Here is a 23,567-nt window from a genome sequence, read left to right on the forward strand (position 1 = left end):
TACACGTTACATGTAAGGGGTTGATAAACATACGTATCCCTATCATGATATAGCATGAAAAAATTAAAAATGAAAATGAAATTTTTGAGTTTTACGTCCCACTGTTATGCCAGTTAGGCTAAAGGAAACGGTGATTATGAGAAATGAATGAAATGGTGGAATGAAGAAAGTGGGAGGAAACGGGAGAACCCCGAGAAAACCCATGCTCACGGTGTTTGTCCACCACAAAGTTTACTTGGCGGGAGCAGGGTTTGAACCCGGGACCCCATGCACCAGAGGTGAACGCTCTACCACTGAGCCACCGCGGCCCCACTGAAAAAATTAAGTAGAAGGAATAGTTCATTTTATGTGTGTTACAGTCCATACAGTAGCATTATGCAGAGTCTTCTTGCGTGATCGGAATGAGGAGTTTTCGATCATTCATCATATTCACCAAACTTATTTCCTTGCGACTTTGATCTCATACCAAAATTGAAGAAGTCATTGTGTGGAACACACGTGTGAAACAATCGTTGTACTCATTTTTCTTCTATATCCTGATGGGGATATGTTTGTTCATCCAACTACCTATATCTAACATCTACATATGTACCCATCCTTCATACGCATTTTTCAGAATTTCTTACGTCGTTCCCATTTTCGTACACGTAAATAGTTGTCTTGACTTTTGTGATAACCTACGTATTATTTTACAGTACTCATTGCTCAGAGTAATTTTGAATTGACTGAGAATTCAATGTTGCCAGATCAACTGCATAACGTATGAGGTCCATAAGTAACACATTCTCTAGAATTGAAGCCTGTACGCTGTAACATTATGAAATAAATGTGTTTTTAATTCAGTATTTGCATTTTACTTTGTATTAATATTATACATTCCCGTCGGTGATCTAGGTTCCCTCTTTCTAAATTCAGTTTGGGACTTTTGGTTCCAATGAAAAAAGATTCAGAAACATTCCTTTCCGTGCTGTTAGAACAAAGATGTAGAATGTCTATTTTGTGCCCAATTTCTTGTAAGTATCGAGAAATTCTTAATGTGGGGATTCGTCCTCTTTTGCATCTTAATGTGTTTTTAGATTCAGGTCGTGACGTTTTTTCGACATTTTTTCATAGAGTACACTGCAATTGCAACAGACAGAGTAAATTTCAGCTGACGACAATTTTTATCTATAGTATTTATTGTAAATTGAAAGAGAAATTTTCAAAACTTCTTCTAGTTTAATTAAAAATTTGATACCAAATGGATTTGGTACCAGGTAAATCATTAAATTTAACAATATGTACTCTACAGTACCACCCTTTCATAGTAACCGTGCAACAGCCTGAGTTTTATACCACTGCAAACCCTTATTTTTCAATGCGACAGTGAAAATAAAAGAATCTAAATCGAATATGGAGGCAACTGAAAAAATTTAATAATCTATCTCAGCACATTATCTCTAAGGTAATATTTTGTAAAAATATCATTCGGATACTTGATGATTTAACATAGAACGACCCGTATATAAGGAACCTTAAAACTATCAATGACTGATTTGAAAAGACATGCCTACCTCAACAAGTAAGTCAGACATTTCACTCTGCATCTTGTCAATCAGTAGTTCGACTCCTCGTAAGATTTCTGGTCTTGCTCGATGAAGGACTGAATTTGTCAGATTTACGTTTAGCGTCTGTGCGTTCTGCTGCAAAGTGTTATATCTTGCAACCTATATATTAAAGAAACAAGTTTAAAGTTAGTACGCTCATAGCCATGAAGTTTAAAATATTTCAAGTACTTCAGAAAGAAATGGTTCTTTAACGCCTGTGTACTTACCTTGGAAACTCCAGATATATTTAGTGTAGTATATCTCTTAAATGAATGTGAATATCTAAAAGCCTGTTTTTGTATTTTTTTCTTCAGTATACGTTTAATACATTGAATACAAAATATTGTTTGCTGTTATTTTGCTATTATATAAAAATTGATCTTTTGCCACTGAGATCGTAAAAGTACCTAAGGTAACAGTCTTGTAAGTAATCAATTATTTCTTTTGTTTTGTTTTTGTTTCATCTTACCAAACGAGCAAATTTAGTGGTATACATAGTGCTCAATAGACAGCAGAAATTACTAATATATTGTTCCCGAAAATTACTTCATAATTAACATAATAGAGTTCGGTGTATGGTAAGGAAAAAGTTATCTTGCATTACACTACACTGTTTGTGGCCTTGTGTCTTTCTTTCTCAAGTTACAGTTTGAAGCAATAGATATCTTGCTTATATTTTATGCTTATGCTTATATTTTTGAACAGCTTGTGAATGAGAAAGTGGTTAATTTCAAACGGCTAAAGCCTGTTACTTTCCGCAACAACTCCAAGAATATGACATTACATGACTATTCTGGGTTGTAGTTGGGCATGATATCTCGTGACGAGGTCGTCAAGAATTTCTTTTCAATATTGGATGACGATGATGATAGTGTGAGTTGGAGTGTAATGCAATAAAGTATTGTTTTGAAATGTATCTGTATAAAATATCTGTACGAAACACCAATAATTACTTGCATTCCATGACATCTCCTATGCTATATTTTTCACGGTAATACACAAGGGTTAATTAAATATTTTCCTCACCGAAAAGAACATAACGTTATACTCTCTAAGATACAATTTGTGTATTATGTAGCACGAAGACTGACTGTGCTTCTTTCAACACAGTTAAACTTAAACCTGAACGAAGAGGTTTTAAGGGACGGGTGAACTGAATGGAATGCTTGGCAACAAGCAATAGAAGCGATTATTATCTAAACCTTTTAGCCCTACAGAACATAGCTTTAGCACAGGAATCATCCACTCTACTCCAGTGCTTCTGGATCGTTTCTCTAATCAAGGCAGAACTTCCCTTGTTGAATGTACCGATAGTCTACTAACGTACAAATAGAAACGATAAACTCAAAACTTTCACTAATTACCGGTATCATCCTTGAATGTCCCGAAAGAATAAATATTTCTAAGCCTTCCAAATATTTTGGTCTTTTTTGAAATCTATATGGAATTATATCATTTAAATTCATTTTTGGATCAAAAGAACCAATATATTTCAATCAAAAATGTTCTTGTACGCCTTATATCTGAAGAACTACATATAGTGTAGCCATTTGGATCAGGGCCACTTAACTCAGTATGATGTGCTTATTGCGTAAAAAATACAAAAACTCGATTTAGGAGTCCTTCAAAAATTTTGTGGCCCTGATCCAAAAAGTAATTATTGGCCAAGATTGCAATCTTTTGATGCATTTTTTAGATTATTCCTAAAATTCTTGGCCAAGATCGTAATCTTTTGATCCATTTTACCTTTTAATTCATAAATAGAATGCAGATTTCGCAAAAGTGGTGGCAAAAGTATCCAATGGATTAATGTGGTACGGAAAGCCGTCATGCAAATTTATTATGAATATAGACTAGAATTGTACAATGCCCTGTAAACTGTGTAGCAGTGTTGGGCAAAATCAATTGAAATCAATTGCAATTGATCAATCAATTGAAAGTAATTGCTCTGAAAATCAATTGCAATTGATTTCAATTGCAATTGATTTCAATTTGTAATTGACAATTAATTTCAATTGCAATTGAATTCAATCATAAAATTTGCAATTAAATTTTCGTCAATTGTTAATTGTTAATTGGTCACCAGGCAATTGAAACTTTTAATTGTTAATTGTCAATTGCAAAGGGTGCAATTGAAACATTTAATTGTTAATTGCAATTGACAATTGAAACTTGTAATTGTTAATTGTAATTGTTAATTGCAATTGAAATCAGCAATTAAAACTGAAGATAAGAAGATGTGTGTGTATTGTGTTGTCCACTTGTTACTGTTTTACATATTTCAAATAAGGTACTTATAAGAAATGCTGGATACCTACCATCCCTTCCCCCCCATGGGAAGAAAGCCGGGAAACTAAGTATTTTTTAAAATATATTATGTTTAAGGTTCTATCCCCCCTCGAAAGAACTCTATATGCCCGTCATGCATACAATAGGAATGGGCACCAACGAGTTCGAGCGAGTTTTCTTTAAAACTCGACTCGACTCGAAGCAGACATCTTTGAGCTCGACTTGAGATCTCGGCTCGAAAAATTTCCCCCAACTCGACTCGAATTCGGATCGAGTTTCCAGTCGAGTCGAGCCAATTCGAGCTAAATTCTTTGTGTAGTTCCAAGTACTACTATCTTCAAGTATCCTACATAGACAATATAATTATCAATGATATTACTACTACTGCTATAATTAATTATCATTATAACACCGTGTACCTGTATAAACATCGAATATAGGCGGTTTGTATCGGAATACTAAAAATTAGTTGACTGTCGATCTCGGTCGTCAAGAAATCTTCAGGAGGCAAGGACATCGGTCACGAGGTTCTTGGTTTGAGTTCAGGAGGAGCAAGTATTCGGGCTCGAGCCAAAAATTATTAAAAGTTATGGGACTCCAGCCAAACATGTTCAAAACTGCTCGACCCGGGTTTAGGGTTGTCAACAGCTCAAGCGGCTCGCTCACAGCTTATTCACTTATCGAGCCGAACCGAGAAGTGAGCCGAGCCAACAGCTCATCCAACCGAGCCAGCTCGAGCCGATGGCTCACACGAGCCGAGCCGAACCGAGCTGATTGCTTACCCCAACCGAGCCGGTTCAAGACATCGGCTCAGTTAAGCTGACTCGAACCCAGCCTATGGACTCGTTTCAATGGAGCCGGTTCAAGCCATTGGCTCAATTGAGCCCAGTCGATGGGAATTCCCTACCAAGCCAGTTCAAGCTGTACGCTCAGTTGAACCGATTCGAGTCGGTTGACATCACTATTCCGGTTGGGCTTCTACTTTGGCTAAAAAATTGGACCGTGCAGTTCTCAGCCTTGATGGTAAGAATTACAAACAATGATATGAAATCTTTAGTTTTACGTCCCACGATTATGCCGGTTAGGCTAAAGGAGACGGTGATGATAGGAAATGAATGAAATGAAGAAAGTGGGAGGAAACGGGAGAACCCCGAGAAAATCCACGAGCACGGTGTTTGTCCACCACAAAGTCCAAACTGCGCGAGCTGGGATCGAACCAGGGACCTCAAGCACCGGAGGTGAACGCTCTACCACTGACCCACCGCGCCAACTGGTAAGAACTACAGTATATACTTATATTGGTGCTCACGGCGTCATTAACTTGTTCCGTCACTAACGAATTTAAAGTACTTTGTTTTGCATCTTTTGTGCGTGTTTTGTGTCGCTTTATGCGCCTATTCCCACATTTTGTGCATCACCGGAAGTGGGCCAAAATGGGCCTACAAATATGGCGGAACAAGTTATTGCTCTTCCGCCACCAATGAATTTCGAGATCGTTTCCTTCACATCGTTTTGTGCCGTTTTGTGCGTCTACTTCCGTTTTGTACGTCGTGGGATGTAGGTTAAAATGAGTCCCCAAGGTGGCACGAAAACGATCAAGAGTTCCGCCACTATTAAATCTCGAGGTCGTTAATTTCACATCGCGTACCCTTTTGTACGTCTATTTCGACGTTTTGTGCGCCACTGGAAGATGGTCAAAATGGGCCTCGAAGGTGGGACGAAAATGACCCACTGCTCCGCCACTACCGAATTTCGAGGTTCTTCCTTTCGTATCGACTACTGAATTTTCGTGTTGTTTCGTGCCCCCATTTCCACGTTTCGTGCGTCACCAGAAGTGGGTCAAAATGGGCTTCCAAGATAGGACGAAAATGACCCACTGTTCCGCCACTATCGAATTTCGAGGTCGTTAATTTCACATCGCGTACCCTTTTGTGCGCCTATCTCGACGTTTTGTGCGTCACTGGAAGACGGTCAAAATGGGCCTCGAAGGTGGGATGAAAATGACCAAGAGTTCCGCCACTACTGAATTTCGATATCCTTCCTTTTGCATCGACTAGTGGATTTTCGTGCCGTTTCGTGCCCTTATTTCCACGTTTTATGCGTCACCTGAAGTGGGTCAAAATGGGCTTCCAAGATGGGACGAAAATGACCAAGAGTTCCGCTACTATCGAATTTCAAGGTCGTTAATTTCACTTTGCATACCCTTTTGTGCGCGTATTTCGACGTTTTGTGCGTCACTGGAAGACAGTCAAAATGGGCCTCGAAGGTGGGACGAAAATGACCCACTGCTCCGCCACTATACCTACCGAATTTCGTGGTCCTTCCTTTCGCGTCGACTAGTGAATGTTTTGTGTTCTTATTTTCACGTTTTGCTCGTTACCAGAAGTGTGTGAAAATGGACCTCCAAAGTGTGACCAAAATGACCCATTGTTCCGACACTGTCGAATTTCTAGGTCGTTTCTTTCGCATCGTTTAGTGATTATTTTTAAAAAGTTTTCTGTGCCTACTTCCTCGTCTTGTGCGTCACCGGAAGTGAGTTAAACGGGCCTTTAAAGTGGGAGTTAAATGGCTCACTATTCCGCCACTATCGAATTTCGGGGTTGGTTCTTTCGCATTATTTAGTGTGTACTTTGTACCGTTCTGTTCGTCTACTTCCACGTTTTGAGCATCACCAGAAATGCGTCAAAATGGTCCATCAATGTGTGAGAAAATAGACCCATTGTTCCGCCACTATCGAATTTGGGGGGTCGTTTCTTTCGCATCGTACAGTGCCTGCTTTGTACCGTTTTGTGCTCCTATTTCCACTTTAGTGCTTCTATTTCCACTTTAGTGTGTCAACAAAAATGGGTCAAAATGGCCTACAAGTATAGCGGAATAACTTAATGCTGTTCCGTCACCATCAAATGAGGTTGTTTGCTTCACATTTTTTATACATGATTTGTGTCGCTTTGTGCATCAGTGGGAGAGAGTCAAAATGGACCTTGAAAGTGGAATGAATATGTCTTTCTCTGCCATATTTGTAGGTCGCCTTTGACCCACATTCGTTGGCCTACAAAACGTGAAAGTATGCGCAGAAACGGTATAAATAAGCACTAAACAATGCGAAAATAGCGACCTTGAAATTCGATACTGGTGGGAGAGTGGATCAGTTTTCTTCCCACATTGAATGCCCATTTTGACCCACTACCATTGAATCACAAAACGTGGAAATAGGCTTACAAAACGGTAGAAAACACGCACAAGACGATGTGAAGGAAACGACCTCGAAATCGTTCCTGACGGAACAGCATTAACTTGTTCCGCCATATTTGTAGGATAACATTGACCCATTTCCGGTGTCGCAGAAAACGAGGAAATAGGCGCACAAAACGACACAAAAATGGAAATTTAGCTTAATTACATCGAAATTTTAAGTTTGTAAGCTTAATTATATGGAAAATTTTTCCTTTACGTTGGTCTACTTTACTTTGATTTGGGACTTTTAAATTTTATTCATTTTTCCACCGAAAAGTATGTATAATTCAACAAGTTGATTTGATTTTGAGTTGATTTTGGGGTTTAACGTCCCGGTCAGCAGCGAGGCTATATCAGACATGGACCTACTGATTAACGTGGAATCCGAACCACATGAGCTCCCGCCGGGAATCGAACCCGGGTCTTCCACGCCAAAGGCGCGTACGCTAACCGCTTAGCCACGGAGGAGCTCTATAATTCAACAACGAAATAATTATTAGTTATAATTATAATAATTATCTTTATAATTGAATTCATTGTAATTTGGTCCATAACAAACACTTTACCATTTCGTACTAGCTGTTATACCCGTTCTTCGAACGGATCAGATAAAATATCAATGTAAACAAACTGAACAACGGGAGAACAATTAAGAAACATTTCTAACATTTGATATATTTTGTGTGAATATATATCCAACAAGGTATATGTGTTTTCATTGGGAAGACCGATGGGGGCTGAATTTGAACGTAAACACTATCGGGGGTGTCACTATAGGTCTGAGCAACCCCGATAAATATGGATTCGACACAAATTCTAGTACTTTTACATGTCCCGGTGAACGCCCCCTCAGACCCCCTTTGTTCGTATTGTAAAAAAATCTCCTCTGGCCCCCACCAACCCCCAACTAATACCGCGAAAACTATGAATGTGACACTAACATCTGCCATTTTCTACTACTTTTTACATATGCCGGTAAAAGTCCCTATAATCCTCTGGTTCCAATTTTGAAAAAAAAAAAACATGCCACTGGGCCGATGGGGGCTGTATTTGGAAGTCAACGCCTGTGGAACTATCACCATTCATCTCAGCGACAGCGAAAACTATGGATTTGACACTAATATCGGCATTTTGGATTACTTGTACGTTTCGGCATCCCCCCCCCCCGTTGACCCACGGCCCGTAGCCGAATACGGTGAATTTGGAAGTTAATGCGATCGGAGTTTCACTATTGATCTCAGCGACCGCGAAAACTATGAAATCGACACTGATATCGGTCATTTTCTACTACTTTTACATGTCCTGGTAAACGCCCCCCTGAGATCCCTGGTTAGAATTTTTTCGAAAAAGCTTTGCCTTGGTGTGGGACCTGGACCAAGGTATCTTTCACAAAATTTGGTAACTCTCGGTCGACTTGTCTGGTCCCCAGGCCGGTACCGGTAAACGTCCCCTGGAGACCCCCTAGTAAGGAATTAAAAAAAACTCTTCGTCTTGGTCTGGGGCCTAGACCAAGCTACCCGTGACCAAATTTTGAAAAGTTTCGGTCCACTCGTCTCGTCCACAGGTCGCACAAAGATAGACAGATAGACACACGAACAAACTCTATTTTATTTATATTAGAAAGGTCAGATCCGCCGTTATTGTATTAGTGCGGTGCTTGAGCTATTGATCGTAAAAATTCAAACTCCGATGAGTGATAATTTTATAGGCTTGTTTTATTACAAGTTTAAACTCTTTAGTCAGTAGAGAAGAGGGCGTGAATCATGGGCCAGAGTTGATGACAATGGGTTTTGGTGGGTCTGTGGGTCACAGTGGGTAAGAGTGGTTTATGGTGGGTGGTGGGTCAGAGTGGGTCACGGTGGGTCATGGGTCACGACGGGTGGTGAGTCAATTGGTCGTGGCTAAAGTTTTCATTGCCCCACGCCCTCTCTGAACTACAGTGTTAAAAATTAATCAGTGAAAATCAATTGCAATTGATCAATCAATTGAAAGTAATTGCTGTGGAAATCAATTGCAATTGAATCAATTGCCAATTAATTTCAATTGCAATTGAATTACAGAATTCAATTGCAATTACTTTCCACTGCAATTACTTTCAATCAATTGATCAATTGCAATTGATTCTCCTTTTTTAATGGCCAACTGCAATTAACAATTAACCATTACTTATTTCAATTGTTAATTGCAATTAACAATTAAATTTACAGATTAATTGTTAATTGTTAATTCAATTGAAATTTGCCCAACACTGCTGTGTAGTGTTGTTTTTTGAAAAGGTTTGTACTACTCTGGGTTTCCTTGTACTCGTTTCGATTATTAAAATGAAAAAACGTGTAAACAGAAAAGCTATGTAGTCACATTTGATTGCCAAGGAAGTTCTTGACATAAAGTTCTTATTTCTTACCTCTCTCGCCATTGTGGTTATGAATGCCGCTGGTCGTGCTGTTGCAATCAATGTTAGAGCATGGCGGGCTGTTCTACAAGAATCTGCGGCTGGTGTCAGAGGAAGACCATATGTCATGCTACAAGGAAGTATTACCAAAAGTTGTCACTCTTTCATTGCATGTTTTACAAGGAAACTAACATTTAAAAAAGAATTACTTTCATCTTGAATAGGATTTCAAAACAATATTATTTTCAGTTACAATGAACCTATTCATCTTGGTCATCGGTTCCATTGAAAATTGGCTTATTTACAGCAAATAAATGTATTTTAAAGCAAAAACTATTATAGATGTAACATCCGACTTTTTCCATTTCATTGCTATCTACATATTAGTATATATTTCAAAAATGATGTGTAATAAACAGTATTTCTAAAATATAAAAACAGACTATGTACTAAATATTTATATTTGCTATACAAGAAGAAGTCAAAAAGTAAAGGAAGTTGCCATTCTCGCATTAGGGTTTGGTAACATTGCTAGTATCCAGCGCTGAATTACTGTCGTCTGTAACACTTCTATGCAATGTGTCATTCTTATTCCCGCGTTAGTAGTTGGAGTGTAGCAGACCGTTAAAGATGGCAGCTCCATTGTCGATCTGCACCAAGAAGGAAATGAGGGCAGAATTCGCTTTTTGTTTGCGGAAGGTGTTAAACCTGCGGAAATTATTCGTCGAATGCAAGAGCAGTATGGTCACAGCTGTTTATCGCGAAGCAAGATCTACAAATGAATAAAGCGTTACAAACAGGGAAGAATTTCTTGATGTGACGAGGAAAGATCGGGCAAGCCATCGACGTCAACGATTGGGGACAATTTGAAAGTCATTGGGGGTATAGTGATGGAAAACAGATGAATCACAGTGAACGAAATCGCCAACACTTTACATATCAGTCATGGTTCAGCGCACTCTATCTTCCACGTGAGGCTAAATTTTTGGAAAGTGTGTGCAAGGTGGATCCCGAAAGAATTGTCAGCGTAGCATAAGGCACAAAGGTTTCGAATTGCTGTAACATCCAACATACAGCTCAGATTTGGGTCAAAGCGATTTTCATATGTTTGAACCAGTGAAGGAAGTGCTCAGGAAAAGAAGATATGCAACCGATGCAGAAGTCATTGATGCGGTGCAAAATTGCTTACAGGTGCAATCGAAGAAAAAAAAAAATCCGACGGAATCAAAGGCTTGTGAAATGTTGGAAAAAGTGTGTTGAAGTGCAGGAAAATTATGTAAAAAATAAATAAATAAATAAATAAATAAAATAAAAAAAATTTAAAAAATAAAAAATGTATGTTTCAGTTTTCTATTATTAGAATAAAGGTACCTTTTTTCAAAAATCCATTAACTTTTTGACTTTCCTTCGTACTTTAATTATTTAAAGACAATTTCAAAAATGTTAATTACCTACAAAATGCTAGAGCACAATCTTTATTAATTGATTCCCTTCTTTCACATATGACGATAGACGCAGAAATTATCGTCAGTTCTAGTATATATATATATATATATATATATATATATATATATATATATATATATGAAACGTCTACACTGTCTTACCTTTCGAAACAGCACAACTGCCCTTGGTTTTGTATCTAGAAACAGCTACATTTACCCTATCTCTTCGTTTTGTATCTAGAGACAGCTACATTTATCCTATTAATGAATGAATACCAGCAAGGATGTTACAGCCTGCTTTTCGTCAATCTGTACCATTTAAATAATTATTCGTTTGAAAATATATTAACAAACCATTTTGTTATTCTCGTGGGTTAATGTCAGGGCTTGTATTTTGTAAAACTGTGCCATTAACGTAGATAGTGGTTAGAATGTAGGGCGTTGTTGTTTGTTTACCTTTGTATTAAATAAATACCGATTTGAATTATTACTTACTAGCAGCGTTCACCCCGCTTCGCTGGGGTCACCCCGGAACGCAATAAACCTTGTTAATTAGATAATTTTTACTTTTTCGCTTTCAAGTGATATGATAAAAACCATAGTAGATTGCAGTAAATGTTAACATTATATCGCCTGTCATTTATGTTAACCCGCCGAGTGACACGGTCATGCGGGTTGCATATAAATACGTTTATTTTTACCTATGATGAACTAACAAAGGATTTGTACGTTATGGACACTTGAATGGTCAATTATCTCAAGACACTGGTAATTGAAAATTAAAGTGATATGATAAAAACCATCTAGGGTCCAAATCCTAATAACCCTCCAAAAATGAAAGAAATTGGTTCAGCCGTATTAGCGTGATGAGGGAACAAAGGATTTGTGCGTTCTCTTTTATATATAAGACTAGCAGCGTTCACCCCGCTTCGCTGCGGTCACCCCGGAACGCAATAAACTTTGTTACTTAGATAATTTTTACTTTTTCGCTTTCAAGTGATATGATAAAAACCATAGAAGATTGCAGTAAATGTTAACATTATATCGCCTGTCATTTATGTTAACCCGCCCCGCTTCGCTGCGGTCACCCCGGAACGCAATAAACGTTGTTACTTAGATAATTTTTACTTTTTCGCTTTCAAGTGATATGATAAAAACCATAGTAGATTGCAGTAAATGTTAACATTATATCGCCTGTCATTTATGTTAACCCGCCGAGTGACACGGTCATGCGGGTTGCATATAAATACGTTTATTTTTACCTATGATGAACTAACAAAGGATTTGTACGTTATGGACACTTGAATGGTCAATTATCTCAAGACACTGGTAATTGAAAATTAAAGTGATATGATAAAAACCATCTAGGGTCCAAATCCTAATAACCCCCCAAAAATGAAAGAAATTGGTTCAGCCGTATTAGCGTGATGAGGGAACAAAGGATTTGTGCGTTCTCTTTTATATATAAGATTAGTAATGTAGATTACGGTATTTTAGTAGGGTAAAGTTGTATTGTTATTTATACCTAATAATATTCAGTTTTCAGTTCGTTTGATATTTATAAGAGTAAATGGAGATTGAAATAAACGATATACTATAGGCATGCAGACGGCAACATAAATATTGATAACTGTGAATGAAAGTTAATTATAAATCAAATATATTTCTTAAAATTTTGTGTAAAAAGGAAACTCCACGATAAGTGGCATTGAATAGGATATTTCAGTACATTGATTAAATCGTCGATATTTAATATCACGTAAAAAAAATAAGAGCTTACCTAGTAACAACGATATTATCATTGGAGGCTGCCATGGTGGACTACGTGAATGGAGATGATAAACAATTTTATATCGAACTATAGGAGTGTAATTGAAGGTTATAAAAAAATGTTTTCTTTTAATGAGGAAGAAAAGTTTGGCATAAAATGATAAAGAATTAGAATTTTATAAATTTACATTTAATAGTATATAGTTCATGAAATTCCGAGGGAGCCGAAAATACACGTAGTATTGTGACGTAATGTGAAGTTAAGTTGACGACGAGGATACAAACTGGACGAAATCCCGTTACCTAACCATCTAAATTCATTCCCAAATTAGAAACTGTTCGGTACATAACCTATCTAAACTATATATTAGAAGGAAATCTAGATTTGGAGAAATCAATTGGTAATCGGGGATAGACAGGTAACTTTCTCGTTTACTAACTAGAGACCGAAAAAAAGAAAGTGTGAAAGTGGAGCCATTTTGATGATTGAGATTGGTTTAGCATATTGGTGAAATTAACATTAATCAAACGTATTGAGCTTGGAACGAAATATTCATCCTAAGTATTCATGAGTGATTTCCTCAATAATGAAAGCGATGTGTGAGTAGATTTTCAACAGTTCCGTCACATAAGACCAGGTAAGCTATAAAAGGGGATGTATTCAAAATTGTTCGTGATGCATGCATTAGGCCTATAAATGATACTCTGTGAGTGCTGTGGGCATGCTTTTAGTAGGTCGTTTATCATGTAACTTCCGAAACACATTCAAGCCACAGATGAATCCTTTATGATAGATTAGTTGGCAATTGGGTACTGATAATATCAATATACACTGAATAGTCAAATTTCTTATTCGGTTGAACACAGTGTCATTTAGCTATAATAGCCATTGTATAATAACGAGATAATATGAGCATTTAAAACATCGTCGGTTTACATATCTCATTTGCTACCTTATAATGCTGACTAGTCTGGAACATTTCTATGCTGAGCGTTTATCAACCTGTATGAATCCTATGATTAATCTTGTTCGATAATTAATTTATATAATAGAAATGTTATTAATATTGAAAAATATATACTTCAATGATGCACCTGTTTCCATTGGCAGTGAGAGTTAAGTCATTTGTGTATTTAGTTAGGCTAGGTTAGTTAGGTTAGGTAGATTAGGTTAGATTAGCTAGAATAGGTTAGGCTTTGTATTTACTGATGTCATGTACATGTTACATTGTATTTAATGAATATATGTGCCAATAATGATGAAAATGAGTAATAAGAGGCTTAGTTGCCAGTAAATGCTAATAATTGTTAAATGTTGAGAAATAAAACTGTATATTTGAGATGAGTTTGAAAGCAGTATGGCTTGCGTATGATATAATAGAATAATTTATGGTGATGAAATAATAATTCTTTATTTATCCTCTTTCTAATTGTGTGATTGGGAATGACTGCCAAAGCTACATTACATGTGTATAACTGAAAGTGAAAAAAAAAAAAGTGGAATAAAACTAACGATAGTAGGAAAAAAACAGCATAGATTACATTATTTTTTTCAACAATCCAGACTAGCTGCTTAAGATTTCTCACTACTTTGTTAAATTTCAAAACAAATGAATAAGCATTTGTTCAACTTAAAATAATTTTATTAAATATAAGTAAGTAGTAAATGGAACCGTGCCAATGGCTATTATGTTGTTCCAGCGGTTTTATTGATACCGTCGCAACTCCATAGAATTCTACTTGTGTTATTTAACTGTTGCTGTTAAAAAAAGGATGCAATAAAATTTAGTGGATTGGAAATTATTTATTTCTATGATTAGCAATAAATGGATTAGTATTTAGATGTTATATAAATGATACAAAGCCAAACATATTTTTCTCTTTAAAAAAAATCTAAAACCCTCTTGCTCGGAATGACACCACCGCAAGAATCTGGAACATTCATAACCTGATAGAAGTATCAATCCCGTTGCGCTTACTAAATTATTTTCCTCTGTTGATAATCCGTTGAATATCAATACTAATTTGTTCCCAAATTAACTCATTATTATTTTATATTTTTTTTAATTTTTAACAAGGACTTCTACTGTTACTTCACATTTTCTTTTCTCTCTCTCAATTTGAAAATATGAATCCGACAGCCATTTGTTATAAATTTCCTGGTAAGGAAATGACTTTCAATGCGTGAGGGAACAGAAAGGCATCCATAGCTTATTAATGCCATCTGGACTGGACTACCAATTGTCTTACAACGTAGAATATGAAAGAAAAGGGTTCATGCCGCCGATCCATTCATATACTCACCGATCAGCTATAAAAAGCAATAAACACGTATCATCGCCTCCTGTATCTTCGGAACAGTTACTTTCAATGGATAAGTTTCTTTCTCTCTCTCCCTTAAGTTAACTGAACTTCCAAAACGTAAGAAGAACAACAGTAAAAGATACTTTGCAAGGGTGTTTAGAAACCGAACAAGATCCTGTGTAGGGATGCATTCTCAGGTGATTCACTAAACAGCGATAAATTTATCATCACGAACATACGAGGCGCATCCAGAAAGTAACTTTTCCACGGGTCCCATTCCTAGGAAACCGCATGTTGCGCGAAGTGACTGCGTGCACGTGAGAGAGTAAGGTCCTAGCATGGCGCATGCGCTAGCGGAACTTCCCTAGTGTTTTCAGCAGCGTTGTGGCAGTGGTTGAAGATGGACGTTCCTATTCCAACTCTCGCCGCGTGTGAAGTGCGAGCAGTGATAAAGTTTCTGAATGCACAGGGCATAGTGCCGATTGAAATCCATTGTCAACTGTGCCAGGTCTATGAGCCTAATGTCATGAGCAAGCAGATGGTGCGTTACTGGTGTAAATAATTTGCAGCAGCCAAAATGTGCATGATGAGGGGGGCACTGGGAAGCCAATCGTCCTCACAGACGATCTTTTGGACCTTGTTCGGGAACGCATCATGCAGAATCGTCGCTTCACAATAACGGAATTTAGTGGTCAGTTCCCGCAGTTTTCCCGCTCCTTATTGTACACTATTGTCATTGCTCGCACTTCACACGCGGCGGGAGCTGGAATAGGAACGTTCATCTTCAACCACTGCCACGACGCTAATGAGAGCACTAGGGAAGTTCCGTTGGCGCATGCGCTATACTAGGACCTTACTCACTCACTTCGCGCAACATACGGTTTCATAGTTATAGGAGGCATGGGAAAGCTACTTTCTGGATGCGCCTCGTACAAATACTGTTGCTTCAATGCAGCCAAATTTCTGTATACTTGAACTAATATATGGTATTGAATTCAGTTTCTGCTTTGACTTTCAGAAATCCTTTCTTTATACACTTATGACCATGATCTGTTATATGTTTAGGTACAGAATTTTCAAAACGTGCTTATTTGATAGCTAATATAATATGTTCATTCTTATCTTCTTAAGATGATTAATAATTTTGAATTAAAAAATAAAGTCTTAATCTCAAATTTGAAATTCAACTAAGTTAAATTAAACTGCCTGCATTTCTTTTATGCGTCTCTTTTGTTGAATAAAATGTTCTTTTAGAATGTGTTCATTTTAAGAAAACCAAAAGGAAAAGGAAAAGACACGAAACACTACACTTGTTTCTTATTCGAAAGAAGTTAATAGAATACCATTAAAAAAGTACTATTAAAGAGCATTGGTAGCAAATACTACTGTTAATAATGAATGTATGGAAAACTAATAACAAAGTTAAGTTACTAGTAAGTATGACAACTGACCTTGGAACCAATTTATCTGCTTCGCAGCATAGCTCTAGTAAACCCAGAAGAACTTTGGAGACATCTAGATAAGGCTCCCATACAGTGAATCCTCGGCCAATTAAGTCGATAGCAGCACGGCGAAGAGGTGTATGCAACGGCAGCTTGGGTGAAGAGGGAGCTAGCAGCAAATAAGTAAGAGCCATACCTGAAAATAGAGCAATCAATCAATATCCATTCATTCCTATAAACATTACATACAAATATTACCTTACGAGATAGAAGAGGAAACCAAAATTATGCGTGCCGTCCCAAGCAGCATTTCGTCTCAGCAGTGTTTCGCACTAATTCCACGAACATGAAGCTTAGGTTTCGGCCCACCACCTGATCGAGTAGCATTTCGTCCAGTGGTTACACTCACTCACACACACACACACACACACACACATTGATTATGTTTACAGTGCGATAAGGTCCATTGTTAGCACTACCAGGATTGCGTGCCCTGATTTATTGGCTCCTCTCTGAAAGAGGTAGGTCTGTTGTGTAAGCTTCGCACTCAGCATATACGAAAGAGGGTAGTAAGTAACCCAGGACGCCATGGACCCGCGTAGTTAATTCATCGATTATTTTTAAAATTTTTATATACTAAAAAATGCATGGGAAAAATCCACATATTTTTCTTCCTTTTCACCCTTTCTAAATTCAACTCCATCCTCATAATCTTCGCACCTGAACATTCTGCTTCTTTTTGTTTCAAAAATACAACCAAATCTTTCACTCGTGGTTGTGGTTTACCCACAACTGAGTTTATGCGATGGTTCCAACCTTCTACAGCATTATTTGTTCAGTGTCGTCTTTGGTAGCAGTTCCAAATGTCAAACTGATATTTGTGGATTTTCCAACCACTGGTCAACAAAGTAGTCGAAAAATTTCAGACAGTTTTTCGTGGTCTTCTGTGCTACTGTGGATATGTAGCCATCCTTCCTCCACTTCTGCTGCCTTCAAAAAGGTTAAGGCACCACACATGCTGATCGAGTCCCATACTTCCTTATTTGCTATATACATATTTGTCAAGCCGATACACCTTCCTCCAGAGACTTTGAGAAAAATGAAAAGAAAGAACCTTGTAATTTAGCTCTTGAGAAGACATGTTTAATAGCCTCCAAAGCTCCTGCCTCAAAATCGATGTTTGTGGTTTCAGGAGACGATTCTGGTACTACTCGAAGGATAGCTTGAAATAGACGAACGTAGGTAACCTTTCCGTATCACGAAGCAAACCAAACACTGCAGGCGTAACGTTGATCTCTTCTATAATGCTTCCTAAATCCACATGAACTGTGTATAACTGAGCGAATTGCTAGTTAACACTCTTAAAAGTTCAATCTAAGAAAATATTTCTTCCTTGTTGTATTATTTCTCTTAGTTTCATAAAACTTCATTGGAGAACGCTGATACAAATAACGCTAGCATGTGTTCGGAGTGCCTAGTGAGCCTATCCGACTGTGTTGCCACCTAGTTTAAGTTTCATGAACTACTGGTTGATCGAGGAGTGAGTTATCAGCTGTAAGTTGCTGGGACGAAATTCTATTCATTAGCCTATTCACTTATCAATAAATATAGATCGAGACGAACTGCCACGGATTTGCATTAGGACAAAACATTACTACACCCGGACGAAATGCTACAGATTTTGCCTTGGGACGAAACACTACGAAAACAAATAATCAGGGCCGGATCAACGGGGAAACAATTCGGGGAACTTGCCCCGGGGCGCAGCTGGTTGAGAGCATGTAGGGGGCGCCATTTTGAGGCAAGATTAACGCTGGCAAGTTTGGAAGACCGTATGGACGATGATGGAATGATTGGTGGAATGAAGCAAGTGGGAGAAAATCTGAGCTGAAAAATGTTCTCGCAGCATTTGATGAAATTATAACCACTTCCTCTAATTCAGAAGTCAAATCAGTTACCAAAAACTTAATGTAACCGATCATAGATCTGAAATTTGTATTAATTTAGTATTTTAGGACTTAGTTTTGCATGGGATAAGATCTTCGAAGGACCTGAAAAAGTCCTGCGCGGATCTCGCTTTAAAATACCAAGACAATTTGAATGCCGTAGAATTATATGTAGCAATTGAGAGTCTTAATGACCAGGTTGTTGTATTCATGCCGGACCTCAAGAAGTCCACCCCAAGGAACATACTCGACATAATAACCGAAAATGGCCTTCAAAGTGTCTGTCCAAACGTCCCAGTGGCTCTTACCCTTCCATGCAGTGTGGCAACTTGTGAAAGAAGTTCCAGCAAACTAAAACTTATTAAAATATATTTACGTTCATCCATAGGACAGGAAAGGTTCTCAGATGTGGCAACATTAGTTGTAGAGAACGAGGTTGCTCAATCAATATCTTATGAAAAAAATATTGAGGACTGCATAAAAGAAAGCCAAAAAACTATTTTTGTGAGCGCATGTTACAAAACGAGAAGGGAATTATATAGAATACCGTTATTAATAGATACTATAAATAAAAGTACTTGTTTTCTATATTTATTGTTACATATAAATGGATGTGAAACGTGTGTAACTATCTGCCTTAAACTTAAGCATATTACTAGAAGAATTATTTACATACAGGTGGAAGGCCCACACATATAGTGAAGCCAATATACACTTGCGAGGAAAAGGAAATATAGACACGCGAAAAGCCAATACACACATGAGAAAATCCAATATATACATGAGAAACGCCAATATCACATGAGAAAAGTCAATATACATAATTATCTACATACAGGTGGAAGGCTCGCACATAAAGCGAAGCCAAGCATACAACTGGAAAGCCAATACACACACATAAAACACAAATCATAAAGTAAGTCAACGAAGAAGAATTTCCTGAGCCAACAGATGAAGAGGAAGCTACAGGTTATCAAGTTAAGGGTTTGTATTTATAGAAAAATGTTCTGTCGTTTTTTCACCCAGCAAATTCGAACATCGATATGTCACCTAAGACGTACCTGGAAGATAAAAGTAGTCCCTATTAGCATCGACAACCTTCTGCCAACGTTCTGGAAGACCATGGATTCCATCGCGGTAGAACTTCGTGAGAAGTGAAGCGAAGAAGGTATCAAGTGTTTTGCACCTCTACTAGGGATTTGAACTGGCGTCCTCTAAGGTGATTGTCCAAGGAATGGAACAGGTGATAATTAGACGGTGCAATGTCCGGGGAGTATGGAGGATGCAATAGTGTTTCCCATCTAAGGCGTAGAATGGTGTCCCGGATCATGGACCCAACTTGTAGTGCCTCCCAAGTTGATGGAGGTGCTGCCGAATGGTTTCTCCACTTACATTGAACTGTAGTCCCAGTTCCTCACATGTCTGGCCACTGTTCGCCTCAATTGCTGCCTGAAGATTTTCATTTTGTACATGTGTTTCCGGCAGGTGGTGCGTCTTCGAGTGTTTCGTCACCGTCCTTAAACTTGTTAAACCACTGCTGCACTGTCCGCGTAGTCACGACACCCTCACCAAAGGCCTGGCATATCTTCCGCCCCGCTGCAGCGGCGTTTGACTCTAGTTTGAACTCGTAGAGCATATACGCCCTTATGACATTCTGTGGACGTCTTATGTTCACTCTATCCTTACGCAAGTTCACGATGTAATTAAACTGTCACAACCAGGTAGTATGTTCGATATACCCACACTAACAACTGACCTTCGCCTTTTCTCCATTCGCGTTCAACTCGGTGTGAGGGCCAATGGAACACAGACCTCCACAAAAGCGACAGAACTTTCTTAGTTACCTTTATAGCTGGTTTGAATTGTTATGTATTTGTTTTGTTTATTCTATTACAACACTAATATTACTTTGTGTTAAAATGTGAAGGACATTTCCCAATAGGTCCCAACACATGTATAGAAAAACAAAGTTGCATCTTCTAAAACTGTGTGTTTCTTACGGGGAAAATCTTGATAATTTTGCTTTCAGTATAACAGAGTATTTTATTTTCGAAATAAAAGAGCTTTAACAACAACAAAAAACGGTTTCAGAGTTTAAGTTTAAAATTATCATAAATATTTAGCATAAAGAAAACGTAAACATTGCATAATGGAACGGTTTGTGTTTCCATTAAACGATAAAATGACTTTTAATACTTCTCACTTTGTAACTTTTGGTTACGCTTCCTAATTGATTTCAAGCTCGTATATGTACACAAATTTCAGTAAAAGTTATAAAAGGGAGAAAGACGACAAATAGTTTGAACTTTTTAAAATACCTACTTTAACCTAAAATTTGTTCCAATTCCTAACATAAAATATTTAGACTTAGGAGGAAGGGGGCGCCAAGTCTTCTTTGCCCCGGGCGCAATACTTCGTAAATCCGGCCCTGCAAATTATGTAGGGATTATAATTTTCAGCAGAGTATATATATATATATATATATATATATATATATATATATATATATATATATATATATATATATATATATCGACCACATGCATAGCAAGCAATGCTTAATTCTTAAGTTCTCTTCTCCCTTGATCAAGTTCCTTTTATCATATTTAAGCAATTGTAAACAAACTGTTATCTACAAAGAGTATAAATCAACTGATCATATTGCATATTCTGGAATACCACAGGGCTCTAACTTAGGTCCGTTGTTGTTCCTTTTATTGATTAACGAGCTTCTTTTGCGCATGATCTCAAAATATACGATAGAATAAAGACCATCCATGGCTGTTTCAATTTACAACACGACATGGAATGTACTGGTGTTCTCTTAACAAACTTAATGTAAATATAAACTAAAGTAGCATTTCGTTTACTAGAAACAAAAATCAAATAAAGTTTAAGTATTCAATGAATCATATATTACTAAATAGATTAAATTCAGTCAAAGATCTTGGAGTTATATTTGATACGAAACTGTCATTTAATAACCATATAGAGAACATAATTAATGAATCTCTCACAATGTTAGGGTTCATAATTAGAACTGGAAGGGAATTTAACAATATACCACACTTAACAAAAATGTATTATTCCTATGTTCAATCAAAACTGGAATATACTGCAGTGATCTGGAACCCATCACAACAGCAATACTGACACCAACTGGGAAAAGTCGAATTTAAATTTATCAAATACTTGGAATACAAGAGAACTGAAATCTATCCATCTTACGAAAATTATCTAACATTAATAGACAACTTCTGTATCCGTACACTTGAACAAAGGCGAAGCGTGATAAATCTGATTTTTCTCCATAAAATAGTATAAAACGAGTTTAACTGTATGGATCTCATATCGACACTAAATTTGCATGTGCCTACACTTAAAACTCGTGCTGTTAACTTTGGCCTGTTCTATTACAAAAAAGCAAGGACAAACGTATTATTGATATCACCGATCTGGAGAATATGCTCTCCTTATAACAAAATATGTATAGAACACAAAGAAACTGACACATGTAATATGAACTTTATGTTTAAGAAAACTATTGTAAATTTATTTTGTAATACATCAACACTATAATTGGGCTTATGCCAGTTGTGTTGATGACAAATAAATAAAGGCCAATAAAATAAATAAGTATTTAGTACCTGCATTTTGCAATTTCGGGATCTGACGAGACCTCAAATATCCTTTGACACATGAAGAAAGACAGAAAGGTTTATACGCGGGTGGAAACCAAGCAAGAATTTAAGGTCTGTGCCAAGACAAACAAATTAATGTCTAATAAAATTACAATTGAAAATATAGTTTTATATTATACGAATTTAGCGCCTTATTATGTTATCTCCTTTCTAGCGCTTTTAAAATTACTTTTTACTCTTTGGCGCTATTTTCTAGCCAGTTAATACTTTTATTTATTGTCAATACAACAGGCTATAGTCCAATTACAATGCCGAGAATTACATATGTATATACGGTAATTACATATTCATAACGGTATTTTTAAATTTCTTAGGCGACATATCACATATATCCAATAGATTATTATTTACACACATTCTATTATACAAAGTTGTCCTCCAGATTGGTGATTTCATCAATACATTAGTTTTTGATTTTTTATAGTAATAGAGGCCAGTGTTTTTAATGAAGGAACATGAAAATTCAATGAAGAAACTAAGTCAGGACAGTGCAAAATATTTTGAGTTTACCTTCTGAATGAATAATGAATCAATTATATGACGTCTTTGTTCTAGTGTTGGAAGACGAAAGTTCTCAAGGATGGTTTTATAGCTGTCGTAAGTAGGATAATTGTAGTTTCTCTGCAGGTTTAAAAATTTTGCCTGTATTCTTTCTAATTTCTTACTATTTTTTAGTTGAGGCGGATTCCGAATAGTAGACGCATACTCTAACTTTGAACCGAACGTATGTATTGAACAACTTTTGTAATGCTGAACAGTTCTTAAATCCTTTTCCTGTTCTAATTAAGCATCTTAATAACTTGAATGCTTCACTTGTTATATTTGCAATATGACTGTCAAACGTTAACTTAGCATCAAACGTAGCACCAAGATTCTTAACTGAATCATGTCTATTTACTACATAATCAAAGTGAAGAGGTGAATTTCTCCTAGTGAATGAAAGATAACACTTTGCACTTGCTTGCATTGATTTCAAGTTGATTAGAACACAAGTTACCAATATGATTTACACTTCGCTGCAGTTTTATGTTATCGTTCAGAGAATTGATTTTAGTATATATTTTTAGATCATCCGCATATAATAATTTTTCATGGTCAGGAATGCAGTCAGGTAAGTCATTAATAAACAAGACAAATAACAATGATCCTAAGTTTGAACCCTGAGGAACTCCTGAGGATATTCTTAAAATTTGTATGTATTAAAAAGAACGGATTGTCTACGATTAGATAGATATGACGAGAAGAATTTAATCAAGGGTGGAGAAAAATTAAAAAGCTTTAATTTTTGTAGTAGTATGTTTATAATAAAATTGTCTTTCAGATAAGAACTGACTATAATTTAAGTACTTTACTTCAAGAAATAAAGATAATGGAAACCAAGGTGACAACACATCAAGTAACTCTAACTAACAAACAAACAAACAAACACCAAATAATTAAAAGTGCTTGGAGACTGTA

The 23,567-nt window shown here is 36.9% G+C and overlaps 1 protein-coding gene across 6 annotated transcripts in view; it reads right to left on the minus strand.

The window, feature by feature from the left end:
- Positions 1-23,567, minus strand: part of Rbcn-3B (WD repeat-containing protein Rbcn-3B) — a 334,889-nt gene that overhangs the window by 21,480 nt on the left and 289,842 nt on the right. For all 6 annotated transcript variants that reach the window (XM_081743283.1, XM_081743279.1, XM_081743282.1 and 3 more), the window contains 3 exons: positions 16,472-16,658; positions 9,514-9,631; positions 1,554-1,706 (listed from right to left, as the gene is read on the minus strand). In XM_081743283.1, coding sequence (XP_081599409.1) covers positions 1,554-1,706; positions 9,514-9,631; positions 16,472-16,658 — 458 coding nt within the window. The remainder of the gene's footprint in view (positions 1-1,553; positions 1,707-9,513; positions 9,632-16,471; positions 16,659-23,567) is intronic.

The sequence above is a fragment of the Thermobia domestica genome, chromosome 16 (genome assembly GCF_964235325.1).
Source record: "Thermobia domestica chromosome 16, izTheDome1.hap1.1, whole genome shotgun sequence".
NCBI lineage: Eukaryota > Metazoa > Arthropoda > Insecta > Zygentoma > Lepismatidae > Thermobia > Thermobia domestica.